This window comes from Salmo trutta, chromosome 22 (genome assembly GCF_901001165.1).
Source record: "Salmo trutta chromosome 22, fSalTru1.1, whole genome shotgun sequence".
Classification (NCBI taxonomy): domain Eukaryota; kingdom Metazoa; phylum Chordata; class Actinopteri; order Salmoniformes; family Salmonidae; genus Salmo; species Salmo trutta.
This window is the reverse complement of record NC_042978.1, coordinates 5177519-5204796: the sequence shown is the minus strand read 5'-3', so window position 1 is coordinate 5204796 and position 27278 is coordinate 5177519. Positions and strand designations below refer to the sequence as shown.

Genomic DNA, 27278 nt, shown 5'->3' with positions numbered 1-27278 from the left:
ACACAGGGTTTCTCCCTCCCCATATTGACTGCCAAAAAAGACAATACAAGTAAAAGTTGTCTAGTAAAATGTTAATGCTGAGTGCCAGTTCTCTCTCCATTCAGAGTCATCAGTATCAAGCCTGTCTGTCGGTCTGGACTTCATCACATCATCTAGAAAGTCTCCATGTGCTGGCTCCATACATGTTTTTGTGACAAACATACAGTGCCCACAGTCACTGTTCTATTACCAATAGCAGTTAGGATAGGTAATATCTGACACACAAACAAGTACTACGTTGAAGTTTGAACAGGTCAGACTAAACCTACCTAATTCTGTTTTCCCCATCCACGACAGTTGGTGAGAGGCAAGAGATGGTGAGGTGAGGTCTTTGCCATAGCCCCATTTATGGGCATAGCAGAGTAGATCAGCTCCGGGCCCCTCAAAGATCTCTCTGTGTGTGTGTGTAACCTCCCAACAGTTATGTTTCTTCTCGTCAAGACCAGTACGTGCAGGATCTAATTTCAGGCGTTTTTTTATGCCTGCTATGTTAGGTTACTATCAGTGGCCTCATGATGGAGTGTCCTTTTCATAGGAGTCGAGGGAGACTGGCAACAAAGGAGGAAGTGTCACAATGGTACTTGTGTTGCATGACACACTTTTATTCTGAGGTCTTGCCTGACAAGCTGTGAAAAATAGCAAGTGTACAGTGAATTAGGTTATTTTTGGAGGTCGCTAAACCATTGCAATCACATTGCTGGACATGTTATGATACCAATTATTGCTCCTTCTGGTAGCTCCCGGCATCCGTTCATGACAAGGGGATCAGTCTGGCACCCAACTGTGCACTTTGTCTAACAGAAAAACAGCTTCAACGGTTGTTATCATCCCTCAATTATAGTTAGCTAGTACTACCATAGCTGCATCCAGTATTTATTTGTGCCCTAGACATGGGTTGCACTGTTTTGTCTAAATTACACTAACTTAGAAATACTTCGAAATACAATGACATTGCTAACGCAGGATAATTTTTTTTTTTTTTTTTTTTTTTATTTATTTCACCTTTATTTAACCAGGTAGGCAAGTTGAGAACAAGTTCTCATTTACAATTGCGACCTGGCCAAGATAAAGCAAAGCAGTTCGACAACATACAAAAACAGAGAGTTACACATGGAGTAAAACAACATACAATCAATGATGCAGTAGAAAAAATAAGACTATATACAATGTGAGCAAATGATGTGAGATAATGGAGGTAAAGGCAAAAAAATGCCATGGTGGCAAAGTAAATAAAGTATGGCAAGAAAAAACACTGGAATGGTAGATTTGTAGTTTGAAGAAAGTTAAAAGTTAAAATATAAATAATATGGTGCAAAGGAGCAAAATAAATAAAATAAATAAATACAGTAGGGGAAAAGGTAGTAGTTTGGGCTCAATTAAAGATGGGCTATGTACAGGTGCAGAGATCTGTGAGCTGCTCTGACAGCTGGTGCTTAAAGCTAGTGAGGGAGATAAGTGTTTCCAGTTTTAGAGATTTTTGTAGTTCGTTCCAATCATTGGCAGCTGAGAACTGGAAGGAGAGACGACCAAAGGAGGAGTTGGCTTTAGGGGTGATCAGAGAGATATACCTGCTGGAGCGCGTGCTACAGGTGGGTGCTGCTATGGTGACCAGTGAGCGGAGATAAGGGGGGACTTTACCTAGCAGGGTCTTGTAGATGACCTGGAGCCAATGTGTTTGGCGACGATGATGAAGTGAAGGCCAGCCAACGAGAGCATACAGGTCGCAGTGGTGGGTTGTATATGGGGCTTTGGTGACAAAACGGATGGCACTGTGATAGACTGCATCCAGCTTGTTGAGTAGGGTATTGGAGGCTATTTTGTAAATGACATCGCCGAAGTCGAGGATTGGTAGGATGGTCAGTTTTACGAGGGTATGTTTGGCAGCATGAGTGAAGGATGCTTTGTTGCGAAATAGGAAGCCAATTCTAGATTTCACTTTGGATTGGAGATGATTGATGTGAGTCTGGAAGGAGAGTTTACAGTCTAACCAGACACCTAGGTATTTGTAGTTGTCCACAAATTCTAAGTTAGAACCGTCCAGAGAAGTTATGCTGGATGGGCGGGCAGGTGCAGGCAGCGATCGGTTGAAGAGCATGCATTTAGTTTTACTTGTGTTTAGGAGCAGTTGGAGACCACGGAAGGAGAGTTGAATGGCATTGAAGCTCGTCTGGAGGGTTGTTAACACAGTGTCCAAAGAAGGGCCAGAAGTATACAGAATGGTGTCGTCTGCGTAGAGGTGGATCAGAGATTCACCAGCAGCAAGAGCGACATCATTTATGTATACAGAGAAAAGAGTTGGCCCAAGAATTGAACCCTGTGGTACCCCCATAGAGACTGCCAGAGGTCCAGACAGTAGGCCCTCCGATTTGACACACTGAACTCTGTCAGAGAAGTAGTTGGTGAACCAGGCGACGCAATCGTTTGAGAAACCAAGGCTACTAAGTCTGCCGATGAGGATGTGGTGATTAACAGAGTCAAAAGCTTTGGCCAGGTCAATGAATACGGCAGCACAGTAATGTTTCTTATCGATGGCGGTTACGATGTCGTTTAGGACCTTGAGCGTGGCTGAGGTGCACCCATGACCAGCTCTGAAACCAGATTGCATAGCGGAGAGGGTGCGGTGGGATTCAAAATAGTTGGTAATCTGTTTGTTGACTTGGCTTTCGAAGACCTTAGAAAGGCAGGGTAGGATGGATATAGGTCTGTAGCAACTTGGGTCAAGAGTGTCACCTCCTTTGAAGAGGGGGATGACAGCAGCTGCTTTCCAATCTATGGGAATCTCAGACGACACGAAAGAGAGGTTGAACAGGCTAGTAATAGGGGTTGCAATAATTTCGGCAGATAATTTTAGAAAGAAAGGGTCCAGATTGTCAAGCCCAGCTGATTTGTAGGGGTCCAGATTTTGCAGCTCTTTCAGAACATCAGCTGAATGGATTTGGGAGAAGGAGAAATGGGGGAGGCTTGGGCGAGTAGCTGTGGGGGGTGCAGTGCTGTTGAATGCAGTAGGGGTAGTTAGGTGGAAAGCATGGCCAGCCGTAGAAAAATGCTTATTGAAATTCTCAATTATAGTGGGCTTATCGGTGGTGACAGAGTTTCCTATCCTCAGTGCAGTGGGCAGTTGGGAGGAGGTGTTCTTATTCTCCATGGACTTTACAATGTCCCAGAACTTTTTAGAGTTGGAGTTGCACGAAGCAAATTTCTGTTTGAAAAAGCTAGCCTTGGCGTTTCTAACTGCCTGTGTGTATTGGTTTCTAACTTCCCTAAAAAGTTGCATATCGCGGGGGCAGTTCGATGCTAATGCAGAACGCCACAGGATATTTTTGTGTTGGTTAAGGGCAGTCAGGTCTGGGGAGAACCAAGGGCTATATCTGTTCCTGGTTCTACATTTCTTGAAAGGGGCATGCTTATTTAAGATGGAGAGGAAGGCATTTTTAAAAAATAACCAGGCATCCTCTACTGACGGGATGAGGTCAATATCCTTCCAGGATACCAGGGCCAGGTCGATTAGAAAGGCTTGCTCGTTGAAATGTTTCAGGGAGCGTTTGACAGTGATGAGTGGAGGTCGTTTGACCGCTGACCCATTACGGGTGCAGGCAATGAGGCAGTGATCGCTGAGATCTTGGTTGAAAACAGCAGAGGTGTAATTAGAGGGCACATTGGTTAGGATGATATCTATGAGGGTGCCAGTGTTTGTGGCTTTGGGGTTGTACCTGGTGGGTTCATTAATAATTTGTGTGAGATTGAGGGCATCAAGCTTGGATTGTAGAATGGCTGGGGTGTTAAGCATGTCCCAGTTTAGGTCGCCTAGTAGCACGAGCTCTGAAGATAGATGGGGGGCAATCAGTTCACATATGGTGTCCAGAGCACAGCTAGGGGCCGAGGGGGGTCTATAGCAGGCGGCAACGGTGAGAGACTTGTTTTTGGAGAGGTGGATTTTTAAAAGTAGAAGTTCAAATTGTTTGGGTACAGACCTGGATAGCAGGACAGAACTCTGCAAGCTATCTCTGCAGTAGATTGCAACACCGCCCCCTTTGGTCGTTCTATCTTGTCTGAAAACGTTGTAGTTAGGGATGAAGATTTCACAGTTTTTGGTGGACTTCCTAAGCCAAGATTCAGACACAGCTAGGACATCCGGGTTGGCAGAGTGTGCTAAAGCAGTGAATAAAACAAACTTAGGGAGGAGGCTTCTAATGTTAACATGCATGAAACCAAGGCTATTACGGTTACAGAAGTCATCAAAAGAGAGCGCCTGGGGAGTAGGTGTGGAGCCAGGCACTGAAGGGCCTGGATTCACCTCTACATCCCCAGCGGAGCAGAGAAGGATAAGTATGAGGGTACGGCTAAAAGCTATAAGAATTGGTCGTTTGTGACGTCCAGAATAGAGAGAAAAAGGAGCAGGTATCTGGGGGCGATAAAATAGCTTCAAGGTATAATGTACAGACAAAGGTATGGTGGGATGTGAGTACAGAGGAGGTAAACCTAGGCATTTAGTGATTATGAGAGAGATATTGTCTCTAGAAATATCATTGAAACCAGAAGATGTCATAGCATGTGTGGGTGGAGGAACTGAGAGGTTGGATAAGGTATAATGAGCAGGGCTAGAGACTCTACAGTGAAATAAGCCAATAAACACTAACCAGAACAGCAATGGACAAGGCATATTGACATTAAGGAGAGGCATGCTTAGCCGAGTGATCAGAGGGTCCAGTGAGAATCAGACAGCTAGCCGGACCATAGGTAGCAAGCTGGTGGAAGATGGGAGGGAGGTCTGTTTTTAGCCGCCTCGTACGTTTCCGTCTGTGGGTTAGTGGGGTTCCGTGTGGAAGGGGGGACCTGTCCAAGTTGGCAAAATAGTGAGTTATAGTGGCCCAAGAAAAGTGTCCGACAGACCTATTCAGATCGCAGCCGAAAAGACAGCTAACGATTAGCTGGCCGCAGATGGGCGATCAGGTTACGTCGCGACGGAGGGGCCAGTTGGACAACTCCCTCGGGCAGATAACGTCGGTGATCCAGTCGTGAAGACCCAATGGGGCTCCGCATCGGCAGTAAAACGGGTCAGGATAGGTGAGTTGTAGCCCAGGAGACACTTCAGCTGGCTAGCTCAGGAGTAGCCCACGAGTGGCTGACGGAATTCTTCAGCTGGCTAGCTAGCTAGCTCCGTAATAGTGTGTGTTAATTCCGAGACCGACGTTGCCAATAGTCACTCAGGTAGCAGCTAGTTAGCTGCAAGATCCAGGTGTAAATGTCCAGAGCCTGCGGTAGAAATCGAGGAAAGGAGAGAGAATAGGTCCGATATGCTCTGGTCTGAGTCGCGCTGTACAAAAACTGGCGATAGCTTTTCGAGCTAATGGATAGCTGAGGACAGCTAACCGTAGCTAGCTGAACTTCAACGTTAGCCAGTGAAAATGGCTAACCTCTGGCTAGCTTCTGTCGTGGAATTCAGATGAGGTAAATAATACTTTCTTTTTTTTTTAAATTGATGAGGCGGGTTGCAGGAGAGTGCTTTGAGGTTGAGTATTTAGAATAAAAAAATGTAAAAAGATAAGTGAAGAAAAAATATGTAAATATATATATATATACACGGGACACGACAGGACGTCTGAACTGCTACGCCATCTTGGATAATAATAATAATTAGTAGGAAACAACTTTACCATTTTATGATGTTGTCAAATTTACTTTAGCGAGATGGCAATATTGCCATTACTGTTACTAGCAAAGTTCATCAAAAATAGCTGCAATGCTAATGTTAGCTAGCTAAAATACGGTGGTTCCATCAATCTTAGTTAGCTAGATAAAGTTATACTGCATCTAAAGTCAATCTGGGGACATCACAATTGTGACAAAATTGTGACTAATTAATTAGCCTTCTTTTGAAATGTTATTGTGTTTCCAAGCAAAATCAAAGTTGTATTGAGTTAGGCTAACATTAACCATCTAGCTAGGTGGGTAGCTAGCTAGGTAACTAGCTGGGTAGTTAAGTAGTTAGGTAGCTAGCTAGGTAGTTGGGTAGTTAATTAGGTAGCTAGCTAGGTAGCTAAGGTGAGCAATGATAGCGATGATGATGATGATAATAATTATCAAAATATACCTAACCAGATACATAACCAGCAGTCTATGGTCTAGCTATCGGTATACTTACCACCACTGGGACCAACGAACTCCAACCACGTATTCCGCAAGATAGGGTCCATCGGCAAGGCATGCAAATCATAGTTGGTCAATCCGTATAGCTAGGGCTTTTCAGTCTTAAATGGCCTTTGAACGCATTGGGGGAAATGAAACAATGGAGCCCCATTTCAATGAAGGGAAGCGAAGTGGGCGGAGCTTGGAAAAAAGGGGCATGATTTGTTTACATAATTGTAATCCGAACCAAATCTTCATATACTCTTTGTGACGCACTGAGGTGACCAAAATTATCGTATTTACACTTTTTAGTCACTTTTGACACTAGAATAAATGTTTGACTCATATCAATGCCACATAGGCCGTTTTTCAAAGGGATAAGTAGATTTTTAGGGGCTCTTAAAAAAAATGGTAAAATGTGGTATCTGCGGCCAACTAAAACGTTTGGTCGGAGACTACGTCATTAGCTAGGCCCACTACTAGCCCCCCCACGCTAACTTTGCCAAACCGCTGAAAAAAAAACTTCTGGAAAAAGCACTTAGGCTAAACATTGAAACTTCTGGGGGGCCCACTACCAGCCCCCCCACGCTAACTTTGCCAAACCGGCTGAAAAAAAAACTTCTGGAAAAAGCACCTAGGCTAAACTTTGAAAATCCAAAGGCACAGCTGTTAACTCAATTTGATCCACTCCCTCACTCTGTCCCCCTTGAAGCAACAGTAATGAGTAATTCATAAGCACAGGCCTATTTATGTTCTGTGGCTTAGCTACCATCTTAAATTATAGGCTACCGGTATGCTACTACCCATGAGAAAGGAAGTCTACAGCCTTTCAAAAACTTAGGCAAAAGCTGAACTTTGTACTGTAAAAACATGATAATATTATCTCGATTAAATCTACATGCAAAGTACATTTACCTCTTGAATTTATAATGCTTTATCTGTGAAAACAAGTAGAGAGTGATTCCATGCCAATAAGGCCCAAAAATATTTTGTGTATCTCAGATTGTTCTAGCAATTGGGAGAAAGGATGTGCTTTTTACATTTGTAACACAGTTTTTTTATCTTGGTGAAAGTGGCCATTTTTGCTGTTTTTTAGACCTATACATGCAAGTATATGCATTGAAGTTACGATAAATGTTATGAGCACAACCAACACAGTGAATGGGAAAATGGATTCAAAGGCAACTCTCTCTGCTGGTGATTTGCTGAATGAGCAATCCTAAAATCCTGAATATGCAGGCATTTGAATTAATAAATTCAACTATTGAAATTGCATTGACTCCCAAACTGTGTACCAGTAATACTATATCAGCATTGTTTAGCTGAAGAAAAATAGGTATTCCTCATACCAACATCATTCAGGCATGCAATACCAGTCAAAAATTTTGGACACACCTACTCATTCAATGGTTTCTTTATTTTACTATTTTCTACATTGTAGAATAATAGGGAAGACCTCAAAACTATGAAATAACACATATGGAATCATGTAGTAACCAAAAAAGTGTTAAACAAATCAAAATATATTTTCACCATCACACCTCCTCCTCCATGCATCACAGTGGGAATGACACATGCGGAGATCATCCGTTCACCTACTCTGCGTCTCACAAAGACACAGCGGTTGGAACCAAAAATCTCAAATTTGGACTCATCAGACCAAAGGACAGATTTCCACTGGTCTAACCAATACTCCTCATAATTTTAATGCTTCTGGTATTTTTGCAAATGACATAAGGGATCACTGTGCTATTGCCTGTATGAGAGATGGTAAAATTCCTAAGCAATCTCCACGTGTCATTACGAAAAGAAACTGGAAGCGGTTTCATATTCAAGGTTTTTTACATGATGTATCTAGCATTGAATGGAATAGAATGGAATTAATCCCTGATGTTGAACTAGCCTTTTCTTCCTTCCACAACGCATTCCAGGATGTATGCAATAGGCATGCCCCTTTAAAAAATTCAGGATTAAGGGTAGAGGGAACCCTTTGTTTACTGAGGAACTTACTAAAATCATAAGGGAACGAAATGCGAAGTGGGCTAAAGCAAGAGGGTCTGGTTCGGTTGATGATTGGATGGCTTTTAAACATCTTCAAAATATGGGTGTGGCTATGATCCGTAAATTGAGAAATAAGAAGAAACCCGCACACCGCTCTTGATAGTACCACCACTCTCCAATAAGCTTTACGCATCAGCCTCACGGCCTTCCTCAAAGCTCTGACGAAGGCTGTGAGGCCGATGCGTAAAGCCTATTGGAGAGTGGTGATACTATCAAGAGCGATGTGCAGGTTTCTTATTTTTTCTCATTTTATTAAACTGTTACCATGCACCTGCTAAAAAGATAGCTCAGATGTGTGAGTGCCTTTTGAATTAGGATCCGTAAATTGAAAGCAGACCACTACCTGAAATCTACTTCGGATAATTTAAATAATCCATCAACATTTTGGCAATTAGTGAAAGGTTTGCAGTGCAAAAAACATACACAGCTTCCCAAACAATTGTTGGTAGACACACAGATTGTAACTGAGAGAACCTCCATTCTGAAAGCCTTAAATCAGCATTTTCTATATGCAGGCAGTTTATTTGAAAAGGTCAAAAGGTATAATTGAGCCCCCTATGAATTTACCTGACACCCAGGTTCTCCTTTTCATCCTTCTCTGTTTCAGAATTGTGTAAAGCCCTGAAAGAAATTGATAGAAAAAAAATCCCCTGGCCCTGATGATCTAGACCCCCGCTTCCTACACCTAGCTGTAGACATCATTGCTCCACCCTTAACATGTATTTTTAACCTCACGCTTAATGTTAAGGAAATCCCAAAGTTATGGAAATCTGCTTTAGTACTGCCTCTCCTGAAAGGTGGAGATCCTTCGCTACTTGACAACTATCGACCCATATCAAAATTGTCTGTACTGTCTAAGGTACTGGAGTCCTTAGTTAGTAGGGAGCTGAAGGCCTACTTCCAAGAAAACATAATCTTAAATGGAATGCAATCAGGTTTTAGGTCTGGCCACAGCACTGTTTCAGCAACATTGAAGGTTTTTAATGACATCCACTGTGCTCTTGACAAGAAGTTACATTGTGTGTCTGTCTTTATTGATTTGTCAAAGGCATTTGACACCGTTGACCATGCTGTGTTAGTGCAAAGGTTAAAATATAGTTTAATTACTGGTCATGCTCTAGATTGGTTTATAAATTACCTATCAAATCGTACACAATGTGTAATGACGGATGGTTGTAAACCAGAGTCCATAGAGTTGTGCTCAGGTCTTCCACAAGGTTCTATTTTGGGCCCACTGTTGTTCATTTTGTATATCAACAGCATTGGGAATCATATTGAAACAGTGGATGATCATTTTTATGCAGATGATACTGTTCTTTATTCAAGTGGTAGTAGTTTATCTTTAGCATTTGAAAATGCCCAAAGAGCATTTAACATCATGCAACATAATCTGTATGATTTAAAGCTGGTTCTGAATTTGGGTAAGACAAAATGCATGGTATTTTCAAATACCTGTTTGAGAGAATGCCAAGAGTGTGCAAAGCTGTCATCAAGACAAAGTGTGGCTACTTTGAAGAATCTCAAATATAAAATATACACTTTTTTGGTTACTACATGAATTCATATGTGTTATTTCATAGTTTTAATGTCATCACTGTTATTCTACAATGTAGAAAATAGTAAAAAGAAAAGAAAAACCCTTGAATTGAGTAGATGTCCAAACTTCTGACTGGTACTGTATATCATGATAACTATTTTTTATTTTTTAAGAAGGAGTGGGCCTTTAATATTATTTTGGCTGATATTATAATGACTCTTGTATTTAGTTTGCAGGCTGACACCATGCTGAAGATGGGCTTCCAGCAGCAGGTCCTGGAGGTTCTGGAGCATGTCCCAGAGGAGCAACAGACCCTGTTGACGTCTGCCACCATCCCCAAGGGCACAGAGGTCGGCCGATTGACCCAGGACCTGGTCTGCATTGCTATTGTGGACAAGAACCAGGCCTGCGCCAACATCCGCCAGATTGGCATTTGTTTACATCCATGTTAGGGAGTTATTCTTCTTTGCCAAGATAATCCATCCACCTGAGAGGTGTGGCATATCAAGAAGCTGATTAAACAGCATGCTTATTACACAGGGGCACCTTGTGCTGGGGCTAATACAAGGCCACTAAAATGTACAGTTTTGTCACACAACAAAGCCACAGATGTCTCAAGTTGAGGGAGTGTGCAATTGGCATGCTGACTGCAGGAATGTCCAACACAGCTGTTGCCAGAGAATTGGATGCTAATTTGGGAGAACGTACAACCAGCCTCACAACCACAGACCACGTGTATGGCGTTGTGTGGGCGAGTGGTTTGCTGATGTCAACATTGTGAACAGTGTCCCATGTTGGGGTTATGGTATGGGCAGGCATAAGCTACGGACAATGAACACAATTGCATTTTATTGATGGCAATTTGAATCCGAAGAGATTCCATTACAAGATCTTGAGGCCTATTATCGTGCCAATTATCCGCCGCCATCACCTCATGTTTCAGCATGATAATGCACGGCCCTATGTCGCAAGGACCTGTAGACATTTCCTGGAAGCTGAAAATGTCCCAGTTCTTCCATGGCCTGCATATTTACCAGAAATGTCACCCATTGAGCATGTTTGGGATGCTCTGGATCAAAGTGTATGACAGAGTGTACGGCAGTGTGCTCCAGTTCCCGCCAATATCCAGCAACTCTGCACAGCTATTGAAGAGGATTGGGACAACATTCCACAGGCCAAAATCAACTCTATGCGAAGGAGATGTGTCACCGCTGTTATCAAATGGACTCATGCTAGCCACAAGTTCTGATTGAGCTCAATTGTCATGAAACTCACATACAGCGATGAGTTTCTCTCTCTTTCATACAAACTTTAAGAAATAACCAGGAGCACCCACAATGTGTATTGTGCGGGAAGTGCTTAGTAAAAAAGTCCCTCAAAATTAACAAATTAATAAAACGACACATCCTGACCAAACATCCACAGCATGATGGAAAACCCAGGGAGTTTTTTTAGAACAGGGCAGAATGCTTCAGGAAACTGTGCTTCGACAGTGGAAAAGTAAGTCAGCTAGCAAAGCATTGTTGTCATTTTTTTAACAGGTGTTAATAAGCAGAAATAAGGGAGTAGTAGATGTGAGTTTCTCTTTCAAACAATCCCCTGGCCTTTTTAAAACATTTTCTCCCCAATTATTATTATTATATATTTTTTTAATTAACCCCTTTTTTCTCCCCAATTTCGTGGTATCCAATTGGTAGTTACAGTCTTGTCTCATCGCTGCAACTCCCGTACTGACTCAGGAGAGGCAAGGTCGAGAGCCGCGCATCCTAAGAAACACGACCCCGCCAAACTGCACTGCTTCTTGACACAATGCTCGCTTAACCCGGAAGCCAGCCGCACCAATGTGTTGAAGGAAACACCGTACACCTGGCGACCATGTCAGTGTGCATTGCGCCAGGCCCGCCACAGGAGTCGCTAGAGCACGATGGGAGAAGGACAACCCGGCCCAAAAAACCTCCCCTAAACAGGACTGCGCTGGGCCAATTGTGCGCTGCCTCATGGGTCTCCCGGGTGTAATGGGACAAGGACAACCCGGCCTATAAAACCCTCCCCTAAACAGGACGACGCTGGGCCAATTGTGCGCTGCCTCATGGGTCTCCCGGGTGCAATGGGACAAGGACAACCCGGCCTGCTAAACCCTCCCCTAAACCGGACGACGCTGGGCCAATTGTGCGCCGCCTCATGGGTCTCCCGGTCACAGCCGGCTGCGACACAGCCTAGGATTGAACCAGGATCTGTAGTGACGCAGTGCCTTAGACCGCTGTGAGACACTCGAGAGGTCCCCAGGCCTTGTACACAGCTAATTGCTAACATTAGCCAAAGCAAGCTAGCTAGCACTGATAGTGCAACCCTTAGTAACAGTACAGATGAAGATGAAAAATGATCAGTCCTACTGTACCTCATACTGTAGAAATTATTGTCAAAAACTAGTCTAGGTTGGAACTGTTGCTGTTAAAATACATGTAATAATTTGTATTCTGAACTGGAATAAACTTATTGAAGCAAGATGCTTTTTGAGGCAAACACACTCACACAGTTCTGGGTTGCTCATCTACAGCAGGAAGCGGCCTCCTGCCTGACTGAGAAAGCAGTAGATGTTCTGATCCAGTTTGGCACCACATATCTACGCGAGTCAGGATTCTTAACTCTGACATACTTAAAAAACAAGTACAGAAGCAGTCTCAATGCTGAACCTGACCTCAATGTTGCACTGTCAAAAACTGTGCCCAGAATAGACATGCTTGTTGAAAACTTCAACCAGCCACATACCTCTCATTAGAGCTGTGTGTGTGTGTTTTCTTGTCTACATCTGTGTGATGTGATCAATCAGTTTATTCCAGTTCAGAATAAAAAATATGTATTGTATTTTAACAGCAACAGTTCCAACCTAGACAGATATGTATGAGTGTTTCTAATGGGGGAAAATAAACATGAATAGATATTTATATGGATATTTAATTTCATTGTTATTTGTTTTTGTCTATATTGCATTTGTTTTAGGTATAAGGGCAATGAAATGTACCAATATTTACGTATAGTTGCATATTATCCTAAGCTTGGGTCCCAGGAGAACACAGAAGTTTAAGAAGAATTTTAAGCTGGGTAAGGGCCTAATGAATTTATTTCAAATTAACAATTTATATGAACTGTATCTCAATAAAGTCTTTGAAATTGTTGCATGTTGTGTTTATATATTTGTTCAGTATATATGAAAACTGTTTGTTTTTTCTTCACTGTACTGGGTCATGTTCATTAGTCACTACACAGAAGAAAATAGACTGAAACGGGGAGGGGCCAGTCTGCAAAATGATTTATAATGTTTTCCATTACGTGTCCAACCCTGGTGTAGATTTTATTTAATGTTAATTTAAGTTTCCGGTTTGGTCAGTAATTTCTGTTTTGTGTCATAAAGCAGACACTCTCAGAATGGAGTGTTATTAAGTCTGAAAAATTATCATTCCTGCTGTGTGAGGACTGAGATGGCGCCTGAGGGGAGGGCTGCTATCTTATCGGCTCTTAACCAACCGTGCTATTTTGTTTGTTTTTTCACGTTGTTCGTTGTTGCTACCGTCTCTTATGACCGAAAAGAGCTTCTGGACATCAGAACTAAGACTACTCACCTCAAATTTGACGAGGAGTTCTTCTTCAATGAGTCGGACACGAGGGATATACTACAGACACCCAACCAGGCCCAGATCCCCGTTATTCGCTGGAAGAGGAAACGTAGGTTTCGCGGAAAGAGATCAGGATGCCTTGTGAGGATCAGCCGAAGAGTGGCTAAACTGCCCTTGCCTTCCATTCTGCTAGCTAACGTTCAATCGCAGGAAAATAAATGGGACGAACTGAAAGCACGTTTATACCACCAACAGGACATTAAAAACTGTAATATCTTATGTTTCACTGAAGCATGGCTTAACGACGACATTAAGAACATACACTTGGCGGATTATACACTCTATCGGCAGGACAGAACAGCAGCCTCTGGTAAGACACAGGGCGGTGGCCTATGCATATTTGTAAACAATAGCTTGTGCACGATATCGAAGGAATTCTCAAGGTTTTGCTCGCCTGAGGTAGAGTATCTCATGATAAGCTGTAGACCACACTATCTACCAAGACAGTTTTCACCTGTATTTTTTGTAGCTGTCTACATACCACCACAGACCTAGGTTGGCACTAAAACTGCACTCAATGAGCTGTATTCCACCATAAGCAAACAGGAAAACGCTCATCCAGAGGTGGCACTCCTAGTGGCCGGGGACTTTAATGCAGGGAAACTTAAATCAGTTTTAGCCAATTTCTATCAGCACGTTAAATGTGCAACCGGAGGGAAAACAATTCTAGACCACCTTTACTCCACACACAGAGACGCGTACAAAGCTCTTCCTCGCCCTCTATTTGGCAAATCTGACCATAACTCTATCCTCCTGATTCCTGCTGACTAGCAAAAATGAAAGCAGAAAGCACCAGTGACTCAGTCTATAAAAAAGTGGTCAGATGAAGCAGATGCTAAACTACAGGACTGTTTTGCTAATACAGACTGGAATATGTTCCGGGATTCATTCGATGGCATTGAGCAGTACACCACATCAGTCACTGGCTTTATCAATAAGTGCATCGAGGACGTTGTCCCCACAGTGACTGTATGTACATACCCCAACCAGAAGCCATGGATTACAGGCAAAACTCGCACTGAGCTAAAGGTTAGAGCTGCCGCTTTCAAGGAGTGGGACTCTAACCCGGAAGCTTATAAGAAATCCCGCTATGCCCTCCGATGAACCATCAAACAGGCGGCAAAGCGTCAATACAGGACTAAGATCGAATCGTACTACACCGGCTCCGACACTCGTCGTATGTGGCAGAGCTTGCAAACTATTAAAGACTACAAAGGGAAGCACAGCCGAGAGCTGCGCAGTGACACAAGCCTACAAGACGAGCTAAATAACTTCTATGCTCGCTTCGAAGCAAGTAACACTGAAACATGCATGAGAACATGAGCTGTTCCGGATGACTGTGTGATCACGCTCTCCGCAGCCGATGTAAGTAAGACCTTTAAACAGGTCAACATTCACATGGCCGCTGGGCTAGACAGATTACTAGGACGTGTACTCCGAGCATGCGCTGACCAACTGGCAAGTGTCTTCACTGATATTTTCAACCTCCCTCTGTCTGAGTCTGTAATACCAACATGTTTCAAGCAGACCACCATAGTCCCTGTGCCCAAGAACGCTAAAGTAACCTGCATAAATGACGACCGACCCATAGCACTCACGTCCGTAGCCATGAAGTGATTTGAAAGGCTGGTCATGGCTCACATCAACACCATTATCCCAGAAACCCTAGACCCACTCCAATTTGCATACCGTACCAACAGATCCACAGATGATGTAATCGCTATTGCACTCCACACTGCCCTTTCCCACCTGGACAAAAGGAACACCTATGTGAGAATGCTATTCATTGAATACAGCTCAGCGTTCAACACCATAGTGCCCTCAAAGCTCATCACTAAGCTAAGGACCCTGGGACTAAACACCTCTCTCTGCAACTGGATCCTGGACTTCCTGACTGGCCGTCCCCAGGTGGTAAGGGTAAGTAACAACACATCCGCCACGCTGATCCTCAACACGGGGGCCCCTCAGAGGTGCGTGCTCAGTCCCCTCCTGTACTCCCTGTTCACTCATAACTGCTCGGCCAGGCACAACTCCAACACCATCATTAAGTTTGCTGATCAAATCAAATGTATTTACATTTTTACATTTACGTCATTTAGCAGACGCTCTTATCCAAAGCGACTTACACATTTATATAGCCCTTCTTACATCAGCTGATATCTCAAAGTGCTGTACAGAAACCCAGCCTAAAACCCCAAACAGCAAGCAATGCAGATGTAGAAGCACGGTGGCTAGGAAAAACTCCCTAGAAAGGCCAAAACCTAGGAAGAAACCTAGAGAGGAACCAGGCTATGAGGGGTGGCCTGTCCTCTTCTGGCTGTGCTGGGTGGTGATTATAACAGAACATGGCCAAGATGTTTAAATGTTCATAAATGACCAGCATAGTCAAATAATAATAATCACAGTAGTTGTCGAGGGTGCAACAAGTCAGCACCTCAAGAGTAAATGTCAGTTGGCTTTTCATCATTGAGAGTATCTCTACCGCTCCTGCTGTCTCTAGAGAGTTGAAAACAGCAGGTCTGGGACAGGTAGCACGTCCAGTGAAAAGGTCAGGGTTCCATAGCCACAGGCAGAACAGTTGAAACTGGAGCAGCAGCACGGCCAGGTGGACTGGGGACAGCAAGGAGTCATCATGTCAGGTAGTCCTGAGGCATGGTCCTAGGGCTCAGGTCCTCCGAGAGAGAGAGAGAGAGAAAGAAAGAAAGAAAGAAAGAAAGAGAGAAAGAGAGAATTAGAGAGAGCATACTTAAATTCACACAGGACACCGGATAAGACAGGAGAAATACTCCAGATATAACAGACTGACCCCAGCCCCCCGACACATAAACTACTGCAGCATAAATACTGGAGGCTGAGACAGGAGAGGTCAGGAGACACTGTGGCCCCATCCGATGATACCCCCGGACAGGGCCAAACAGGAAGGATATATCCCCACCCACTTTGCCAAAGCACAGCCCCCACACCACTAGAGGGATATCTTCAACCACCAACTTACCATCCTGAGACAAGGCCGAGTATAGCCCACAAAGATCTCCGCCACCGCACAACCCAAGGGGGGGCGCCAACCCAGACAGGAAGACCACATCAGTGACTCAACCCACTCAAGTGACGCACCCCTCCTAGGGACGGCATGGAAGAACACCAATAAGCCAGTGACTCAGCCCCTGTAATAGGGTTAGAGGCAGAGAATCCCAGTGGAGAGAGGGGAACCGGCCAGGCAGAGACAGCAAGGGCGGTTTGTTGCTCCAGAGCCTTTCCGTTCACCTTCACACTCCTGGGCCAGACTACACTCAATCATAGGACCCACTGAAGAGATGAGTCTTCAGTAAAGACTTAAAGGTTGAGACCGAGTCTGTATCTCTCACATGGGTAGGCAGACCATTCCATAAAAAAAGCCCTGCCTCCAGCTGTTTGCTTAGAAATTCTAGGGACAATTAGGAGGCCTGCGTCTTGTGACCGTAGCGTACGTGTAGGTATGTACGGCAGGACTAAATCGGAAAGATTGGTAGGAGCAAGCCCATGTAATGCTTTGTAGGTTAGCAGTAGAACCTTGAAATCAGCCCTTGCCTTAACAGGAAGCCAGTGTAGGGAGGCTAGCACTGGAGTAATATGATCAAATTTTTTGGTTCTAGTCAGGATTCTAGCAGCCGTATTTAGCACTAACTGAAGTTTATTTTGTGCTTTATCCGGGTAGCTGGAAAGTAGAGCATTGCAGTAGTCCAACCTAGAAGTAACAAAAGCATGGATTAATTTTTCTGCATCATTTTTGGACAGAAAGTTTCTGATTTTTGCAATGTTACATAGATGGAAAAAAGCTGCCCTTGAAACAGTCTTGATATGTTCTTCAAAAGAGAGATCAGGGACCAGAGTAACGCCGAGGTCCTTCACAGTTTTATTTGAGACGACTGTACAACCATCAAGATTAATTGTCAGATTTAACAGAATATCTCTTTGTTTCTTGGGACCTAGAACAAGCATCTCTGTTTTGTCCGAGTTTAAAAGTGGAAAGTTTGCAGCCATCCACTTCCTTATGTCTGAAACACAGGCTTCTAGCGAGGGCAATTTTGGGGCTTCACCATGTTTCATTGAAATGTACAGCTGTGTGTCATCCGCATAGCAGTGAAATTTAACATTATGTTTTCGAATGACATCCCCAAGAGATAAAATATATAGTGAAAACAATAGTGGTCCTAAAACGGAACCTTGGGGAACACCGAAATTTACAGTTGATTTATCAGAGGACAAACCATTCACAGAGACAAACTGATATCTTTCCAACAGATAAGATCTAAACTAGGCCAGAACTTGTCTGTGTAGACCGATTTGGGTTTCCAATCTCTCCAAAAGAATGTGATGATCGATGGTATCAAAAGCAGCACTACGACCTAGGAGCACGAGGACAGATGCAGAGCCTCGGTCTGACACCATTAAAAGGTAATTTACCACCTTCACAAGTGCAGTCTCAGTGCTATGATGGGGTCTAAAACCAGACTGAAGCGTTTCGTATACATTGTCTTCAGGAAGGCAGTGAGTTGCTGCGCAACAGCTTTTTCAAAAATGTTTGAGAGGAATGGGAGATTCGATATAGGCCGATAGTTTTTTATATTTTCTGGGTCAAGGTTTGGCTTTTTCAAGAGAGGCTTTATTACTGCCACTTTTAGTGAGTTTGGTACACATCCGGTGGATAGAGAGACGTTTATTATGTTCAACATAGGAGGGCCAAGCACAGGAAGCAGCTCTTTCAGTAGTTTAGTTGGAATAGGGTCCAGTATGCAGCTTGAAGGTTTAGAGGCCATGATTATTTTCATCATTGTGTCAAGAGATATAGTACTAAAACACTTTAGTGTCTCCCTTGATCCTAGGTTCTGGCAGAGTTGTGCAGACTCTGGACAACGGAGCTTTGGAGGAATACGCAGATTTAAAGAGGAGTTCCTTTCTAATGATCATGATCTTTTCCTCAAAGAAGTTCATGAATTTATTACTACTGAAGTGAAAGCCATCCTCTCTTTGGGAATGCTGCTTTTTAGTTAGCTTTGCGACAGTATCAAAAATAAATTTTGGATTGTTCTTATTTTCCTCAATTTGAGAAAATGTTCCTCAATTTTCCTCAAGTTGGAAAAATAGGATGATCGAGCAGCAGTGAGGGCTCTTCGATACTGCACGGTACTGCTGATGACACAACAGTGGTCGGCCTGATCAAAGACAACGATGAGACAGCCTTTAGGGAGGACCGTGTGGTGCAAGGACAACAACCTCTCCCTCAACGTGATCAAGACAAAGGAGATGATTGTGGACTATAGGAAAAGGAGGACTGAGCACGCCCCCATTCTCATCGACGGGGCTGTAATGGAGCAGGTTGAGAGCTTCGAGTTCCTTGGCATCCACATCACCAACAAACTAACATGGTCCAAGCACATCAAGATAATCGTGAAGAGGGCACGACAAAACTGAAAAGATTTAACATGAGTCCTCAAATCCTCAAAAGGTTTTACAGCTGCAACATCGAGAGCATCCTGACGGGTTGCATTACTGCCTGGTATGGGCAATTGCTCGACCTCCGACCGCAAGGCACTACAGAAGGTAGTGCGTACGACCCAGTACATCACCGGGGCCAAGCTTCCTGCCATCCAGGACCTCTATACCAGGCGGTGTCAAAGGAAGGCCTTAAAAATTGTCTGAATCCAGCCACCCTAGTCATAGACTGTTTTCTCTGCTACCGCACGGCAAGCGGTACCGGAGCGCCAAGTCTAGGTCCAAGGGGCTTTTAAACAGCTTCTACATCCAAGCGATAAGACTCCTGAACAGCTAATCAAATGGCTACCCAGACTATTTGCATTGCCCCCCCCCCACTACTGCTGCTCTACTGCTGCTCTTTAATAATTTGTTATTCTTATCTCTTACTTTTTGGGGGGTATTTTTCTTAAAACTGCATTGTTGGTTAAGGGCTTGTAAGTCAGTGTTACGTTCCCAATTTTCTGTGTTGTGGTTTGTGTATTTGTATGTATGTATTTCAGGAAATGGCTTCCTGAAATTCTCCAAGCAGCTGATTGGTCGGCCCCATTACTGATTGGAGAGCTGACCCCGCCCCCTCGTCAGGACGCAGCTGTCTCCCATTAACAACTCCTTCTGAAGCTTTACAAGCCAGTGTTGCTGAGAGAAGAGGCTAATGACTGAGGGTTATAGCATGTTGGGTGTTTCTAAGAATTTTGGTATGTACTGTGTTCGTTGTTGCTAAGGGAGCTGATTGGTTGTCTGTTGTGTGTCAATAGGATGCAGTGTTTTGATTATTGAACTTATTTGTGTTATTCTGTTTCATTTGTTCCCAGGGGGGAAGGCACCAGGGAGTGCTTAGGCAAGAGGTCCGTGGACATACATTACCCATAGTAGTTTATTGTCTATGCACACTAGGAAAGACCTGGGCGGACCATCCCCTGTATTTTGGTTAGTGCTAGTTAGTTAAGTAGTGGGTAGGCAGGTAAGGTAAGAGAGGGGGCTTTAATATTTACTTTCTTTGGTTCCGTCCAGCCTCTTTTCCCCAAACTTACCGTGCGAAGGAATAAATTCCCTGTAAACGGTATTCTCTGCCTTTTGTCATCCTTACTCACACCTACAGTCCATACCTCTTTCACACCACGGAGAGTTGAGTTGTAGTAGGGTGTTGCGTTCCCTCTTCCGAGAGGCGTGCGTAACAGTCAGCATTTCACTGTAATACCTTTTGTATTCGGCGCATGTGACAACTAAAATTCGATTTGATTTGTAGCTCTTAAAGACTTCTCTCACTGGCCCATATTTAGAATGCCATCACTGCAGCCCTGCCCCCTTTCCAGAGGAAATGGGTGGGGCCTTAGTCAAGACCTCGCTCCAGGAAACTAAGCAACGGTTTATACCATCTATACAAGGCAGGGAGCAGGAAGAGGCTGTGCTTTCATAAACTCATTGGAGAAATGGCATTACTGCCCAGTAATCAGACATTTTTTTTGTTATACAGGGGGATATTGACTTGCACTCCTGCGTTTTACCTGTTGTCCAACAATTCTGAAATAAAATGTAATTATCATGTTTTGTAGGTTTTAGCAGACTGTCTTATCCCAAGCCACTTACATTACTTATGATGGCTTATAGTAAATGCACAGAGGGGTGAAACATCAGCATAAAACATCAAGCATATAAATCAACTCTTCCTTAGATGTAGGAAGAAATGTTTTTGTGACGGAGATGGCCATATTTTGTATAACACCACTGACCTGTGTGTTTCTTGTATTCGCCCAGGATGGGAAACTGTACCAGCCTCCGGTGGTGGGGATTATAGACTGTAAACCGGGGGCAGACTTGCTATGTGAGCCGGGAAGTAGGTCATAGGCCTGAAGACGGTGGCCATCCACTCTGACAAGACCCAGTGGGAACACAACCGCATCCTCAAAGTGAGGCCAATGGCAACCTTTGGTTCATTAGGCACCAAATAGAAGTAAACTGACTGAAACAGGGAGTGAGTGCCTGCACTGGTCCAATAAGAAACACAAATTTTCATTTTCCTTTGCAAAACATTTTAAAACATTCTCTTTTGCGTGCCCTAATGAACAAGACCCAAGGGAGGGGTATTCATTTGAATGATGAAAGGGTTTCCCTAGATATGTTTCCCTAGGTCAATACCATACACACTAGGATCAGTTTTGACCTTTTACAGCATAATTAATAAGATTACATGGATAGTGGGGACCTGATCCTAGATCAGCGCTCCTACTATAAGACGCTTTATGAATACGGGCCCAGGTCTGGCTACTATGGCTCAAAAAGAGAAGCAAGGCAAAGCTAGTGTACTTCCATAAAGAGTATTATACCTTTAATATGTTTTGTACTCTGTTCTCAGGGTCTACTTGAAGGGCACTTTGAAGTGATGGTCCACTGGCGTACTGGGCAGAGGGCTCAAACTGGTCAACGTCAAACTGGTGGTCTTTGACATGTCACCCAACATGGACAAGTATGTTCATCAGGTAGGTGAATTTGCAACTGTTGTGCATGGGAAAATCTGATGTGTTTTTGTCATATACATTTTTGAGACAATACCTTCTTGCATCTTGGCGGGAACATCTTGCACAGAATAATTTTTGTATAGTATAGTCTACAAGTGTGTGTGTGTGTGTGTGTTGCCACTCATTTGGTGGTGACAAGCCATTTTAGGTGTCCTGCCACTCCTTCCTCACAGCTGGGCAGAGCAGGCAGACTGGGCCACCGGGGCACTGCCTTCACGTAGGTCAATAACATCAACAAGTGTCTGTCCCTGAAGGTGGTAAACTAGGTGAAGCCCACAGGCTCCCAGCTGCCCCCCCCAGCTCCTCAACTCCCCTCACCTCCACGAGCAGCAGAGGAAGGAGAAGCAGAAAGCCACGTAAAGTAGAGAGGATGATGTCGTTGGTCACCAAGACCAACCTCCTCGACATCATCCGGAAACACAACAGATTAAAAAGATAGAAACAGTTTGACAGATGCACTTGTTATAGTTACTTTGTGTTTATATCTGGGTAATTTGTCATTTTTTTAAATAAATTAATATGAAAACTTGATTGAGTTGTCATTTGGATTTGACCCTCTTTTACATGCAATATGGTAATATACACGATATATATACAAAGTATGTGGACACCCCTTCAAATGAGTGGATTCGGCTATTTCAGCCACACCCGTTGTTGACAGGTGTATAAAATCGAGCACATAGCCATGCAGTTACCATAGACAAACAGTAGAATGGCCTTACTGAAGAGCTCAGTGACTTTCAACAAGGCAGCGTCATAGGATGCCACCTTTCCAACAAGTCAGTTCATCAAATTTCTGCCCTGCTAGAGCTGCCCCAGTCAACTGTAAGTGCTGTTTTTGTGAAGTGGAAACGTCTAGGAGTAACAACGGCTCAGCCGCGAGGTGGTAGGCCAAACAAGCTCACATAATGGGACTGCCGAGTGTTGAAGCATGTAGCGCGCAACATTGTCTGTCCTCAGTTGCAACACTCACTACCGGGTTCCAAATTGCCTCTGGAAGCAATGTCAGCACAAGAACTGTGCAGCGGAAACTTCATGAAATGGGTTTCCATGGCCCGAGCAGTCGCACACAAGCCTAAGATCACCATGCGCAATGCCAAGCGTCGGCTGGAGTGGTGTAAATCTCGCCACCGTTGGACTCTGTAGCAGTGTAAACGTGTTCTCTAGAGTGATGAATCACGTTTCACCTTCTGGCAGTCCGATGGACAAATCTGGGTTTGGCGGATGCCAGGAGAACGCTACCTGCCCCAAAGCATAGTTCCAACTGTAAAGTTTGGTGGAGGAGGAATAGTGGTCTGGGGCTGTTTTTCATGGTTCAGGCTCCTTAGTTCCAGTGAAGGGAAATGTTAACGCAACATCATACAATGAAATTCTATACAATTCTGTGCTTCCAACTTTGTGGCAACAGTTTGGAGAAGGCCCTTTCCTGTTTCAGCATAACAATGCCCTTGTGCACAAAGTGAGGTTCATACAGAAATGGTTTGTCGAGATCGGTGTGGAAAAACTTGACTGGCCTGCACAGAGCCCTGACCTCAACCCCATTGAACACATTTGGGATGAATTGGAATGCTGACTGAGAGCCAGGCCTAATTGCCCAACATCAGTGCCCGACCTTGCGAATGCTCTTGTGGCTGAATGGAAGCAAGTCCCTGCAGCAATGTTACAACATTTAGTGGAAAGCTTTCCGAGAAGAGTGGTGGGGACCAACTCCATATTAATGCACATGATTTTGGAATGAGATGTTCGACAAGCAGGTGTCCACATACTTTTCGTCATGTAGTGTAGTGTAGTTGAACATCGAAGCATTTTGTTTAGATGTTGGATCTAGTCTCAAGCGTGGAAATACTGCCATCTAACTTTCAAACACAGGCTCTGCATTTATTTTGTTCTGCTGTGGACGGTGACGTAATTTGTGTCTAGCCAATAGCACACCACTGATAGGAGTTTGAAATCGACGCGGGGCAGACGTGGAAGAGATGTCAACCACTACAGTGAAATGGTAAACAAACTCAGAAGAAATTGTTTAATTCTTCTGTTTTGAGAAGTAGCTGGCAAATATAGTTGTAGATGTCTGAATTATATTAACGTTTCACGTTTAATAAGTAAACTGTTCAGATTATAATTTTCAGCTGGACAGTTAGCTTAGCTAGCTAAGTTAGCCCGCTAAGGTTAGCTAACGTCGTAAACCAACTAAACGACCAAATACAACCGCATGCATTGTTGTCTAGCCAGCTCCTGTTGTTTCATAACATGTCCGAATGATCCATTTCTTAATAAAACTAACGTTAACTTTAAACTTTTTGCAGGGGAAGATGTGCACTTTCATTGATTTGTCTACAGATAACATTTTTATTTTGGAATTGACGAAAGATTTTTATATATTTATTATTATTTTTTAAATAAACTCAGCCATGTCTTTATATTCGATATCAGCGAAAAAGCACACCGCTTTTTATGACAATTTCTTGACATCAAGCGTTCCTGACACGAAAAACCAAAAACCTGCGCGAGGAATGATCAAAGGGGACGATACGAAATTACTGACATTGGATAAAACCAAGGAGATAAACACGACCAATTTTAACTCTGCGCTGTCAAAAACCGGAGGTCAGAGGAATGGCACCCCCGGTCGAGGGCGTCTCACTCTACAGAGGAAAACGGGTACGAACGGCGACAAAGTGATGAGTGAAAATACAATGGAAGTCACTCAGAATAGGACACCGGTACCTGAGAAAAGACTGACGTTGCAACGCAGAACCAGGACAGGTTCAATTGACAAAAGCGCAAGTAATGACACCAGCAAAGCAACAGAGAGCTCGAGACAACACTGGGTCAGCGGTACCGACTCTCATCATTCCAAAGTTCTCTCTGAATCAAACCCTCCAACGCCTGTTAGTGCAGTTGTATTGCGGTCATTCAGTCTGAGGGACAGCTCATCTAGAAGTAAATCAAGAGAAGCTGTTCGTCTTTTAAACACTCCAGCTAAAGGAGTCAAACTATTTGCACCAAAACAGCCAGCAGCCCCGGGCAAAGTAGATGTGACAAAACCAGAGGATCATACCAGAACTTTTTCAACACCCACAAAAAAGACTCATTTTGAGAAAATCACAGCAAAGAAGGATGCCTTTGAGAGGTTGGCTGGGAAAGACATCCCAAAAGTGGTGGCAGTAAAAACGGTAGGCCTAGAGAGGCCGAAGACGCACGCACAGGTGACTGTGGAAGCTGCAAAGCCTGTTGCAACTCCCCATACTAACAAGTTTCTGGTCAGTAGTCAAAGAGCAAACGTGACCTCCAACTTGCTGCCAGGGCAGGTGAGAAAGTACTCAAGCCATGGCGACCTGACCATGGCTAGGTCCTCGACTCCTGTGCCTACCTCCTCCACCGAGCTTTTGCTCCCACCCAGTGCGATGCTAAAGCACGAACAGGGTCCCCTGAAAATGGAGAACAGTGCCGTGACAGTTGCGGTCAGAATGAGGCCATTCAACACCAGGTATAAATATGTAGCATCTGCTTGTGATTAATTGTTCATTGAAATTGCATTCAGCCAGCTCTAACTACATTTCTATTGTTTGGCCTAAATATTGCTGTCTGTGAACTTGTGTTCTACTAAATTGTTTCTACAGTTATCCATAAACAGTGACGTTAATAATGACGCTGAAATATCTGCCTTTCATTCATATTCAGGGAGAAGACTGAGAAAGCATTGCAGGTGATCTTCATGGATAACCAGGAGACTCTTGTCCAACATCCAGACACCAAGCAGAGCTACTCCTTCACGTATGACTTCTCCTTCTGTTCCGTCGACAAAAGCGACCCCGGCTTTGCCAGCCAGCAGACGGTGTATGAAAAACTAGCAAAGCCACTTCTGGAGAGGGCCTTTGAGGGCTTCAACACCTGTCTGTTTGCATATGGCCAAACTGGATCTGGGAAGTCTTACACGTAAGACTCACTCTCACAACTTGAAGAAACACTCAAATCGTATAATGTTTGGTCTAATGCAAGGTTTCCCAAATTCGGTCCTGGGTCCCCACCTGGGTGCATGTTTTGGTTTTTTCCCTAGCACTACACAGCTGAATCAAATAATCAAAGCTTGAAGATGAGTTTGTTATTTGAATCAGCTATGTAGTGCTAGGGCAAAAACCAAAACGTGCACCCAGGGTTAAGATTAGGAAACCCTGGTCTATTGTAATGTTCCATTGTGAAGCCAGCCTAGTAGACTGTGATTTCATCCATATGTTCAATTGGACTATATGTTCTTCTGTTACTCTCCTGCAGTATGATGGGTGTTGGGGAAGAGGCAGGTGTAACACCAAGATTCTGCGAGGAGCTCTTCTCTAGGCTGTCTGTGGTTGATAATCAGGAGGTACCCTATTAGCTATTAATTCAGATAATATTCCTACAAAGTTGCACATATTGTTGACTCTGTTCAGTTATCATGCAATGCATTTTTATGTGGCTGTTGATGTTTTACAGGTGACATGTCATTTGGAGATGAGCTACTTTGAGGTGTACAATGAGAAAATCCATGACCTGCTCATTGCCAGGAATGAACAAAACCAGAAGAGGTGGCCTGTGAGTAGGACAAACTCCCTAAAGATAACTGATATGAATTGAAACATGACATTTCAATCCTGACATTTCTATTGAATGGCCCTATGATCTGTGTTGTTTCTCAATGCCATTTTACATCAATGAGCTTAATAATGACCAAATCCTCTGTTTTTGTAGTTAAGGGTGAGGGAACATCCAGTCAACGGGCCTTACGTTGCTGAGCTGACAACGTGAGCAAACTTACTCTTTCCATTTTTCTTGTTAAATCTAATGATGGATTGCTAGTCTTATGGATTCACTCACTGACTATATGTTTGCTCACAGGAACGTGGTGAGCTCCTATGTGGACATTCAGGTAAGTGGCTTTGCAGACACACTTTCTTAACACTGGGCCACGTTTAGTTGCCAAACATTGTTGAACGTTGCAGATAGAAATGCCATTAAATAGCCTTCAGAGTGGCGCAGTGGTTTAAGGCTCTGTCGAGTCCAGGCTCTGTTGCAGCCGGCCGCGACCGGGAGACCAATGGGGCGGCACACAATTGGCCCAGCGTCGTCCGGGTTAGGGGAGAGTCGCACCTGCGACTCCTGTGGCGGGCCGGGCGCAGTGCATGCTGACGCTGTCGCCAGGCGTACAGTGTTTCCTTTCGACACATTGGTGCGGCTGGCTTCCGTGTTAAGTGAGCCTTGTGTTCGTTTGTGTTACGGAGGACACACCGCTCTCGACCTTCGCCTCTCCCGAGTCCGTATGGGAGTTGCAGCGATGAGAAATGACTGTAACTACCAATTGGATACCACAAAATTGGGGAGAAAAAAGGGGTAAAAGAAAATACAATAAATGCCATTAATAGAGCTGACGTGATCCCTTACTCTACATGACAGAAAGGCATGTCTGTCTACATGGCATGTTTCTATCTGAACGTTCCAAAACGTGTCCTGCTGAACCCATCCATGACATGTAGCGAGCTCTTCTTACCACTTTTGAACATTGCTTAGTAAATGTGTGGTTACCAGGGTTGGCTGGAGCTTGGGAACAAGCAGCGAGCCACTGCAGCCACGGGCATGAACGACAAGAGCTCCCGATCCCACTCCGTACTTACCCTGGTTATGACCCAGACCAAGGTGAACCTCCCCACCCTGTCTCTTTGTTTGTGTGTGTATGCTGTTAGCGTGACTGTGCATCTATGTGCATATTATGTCGCACATCTCCTTTTCTGTTTGAATACACACATACAGCTAACTGCCAACATAAAGGAAACACCA

General features: G+C 44.0%; 1 protein-coding gene and 1 pseudogene across 1 annotated transcript in view; both read left to right on the top strand.

The window, feature by feature from the left end:
• LOC115158937 (probable ATP-dependent RNA helicase DDX59) overlaps positions 1-21950 on the top strand; it is a 36392-nt pseudogene extending 14442 nt beyond the window's left edge.
• Positions 21951-23402: 1452 nt separating this feature from the next.
• Positions 23403-27278, top strand: part of kif14 (kinesin family member 14) — a 52635-nt gene continuing 48759 nt past the window's right edge. Inside the window, exons 1-8 of the mRNA XM_029706309.1 lie at positions 23403-23466; positions 23774-24957; positions 25152-25406; positions 25743-25830; positions 25941-26039; positions 26196-26248; positions 26343-26373; positions 27030-27137. Coding sequence (XP_029562169.1) covers positions 23879-24957; positions 25152-25406; positions 25743-25830; positions 25941-26039; positions 26196-26248; positions 26343-26373; positions 27030-27137 — 1713 coding nt within the window. The 5' untranslated portion in view covers positions 23403-23466; positions 23774-23878. The remainder of the gene's footprint in view (positions 23467-23773; positions 24958-25151; positions 25407-25742; positions 25831-25940; positions 26040-26195; positions 26249-26342; positions 26374-27029; positions 27138-27278) is intronic.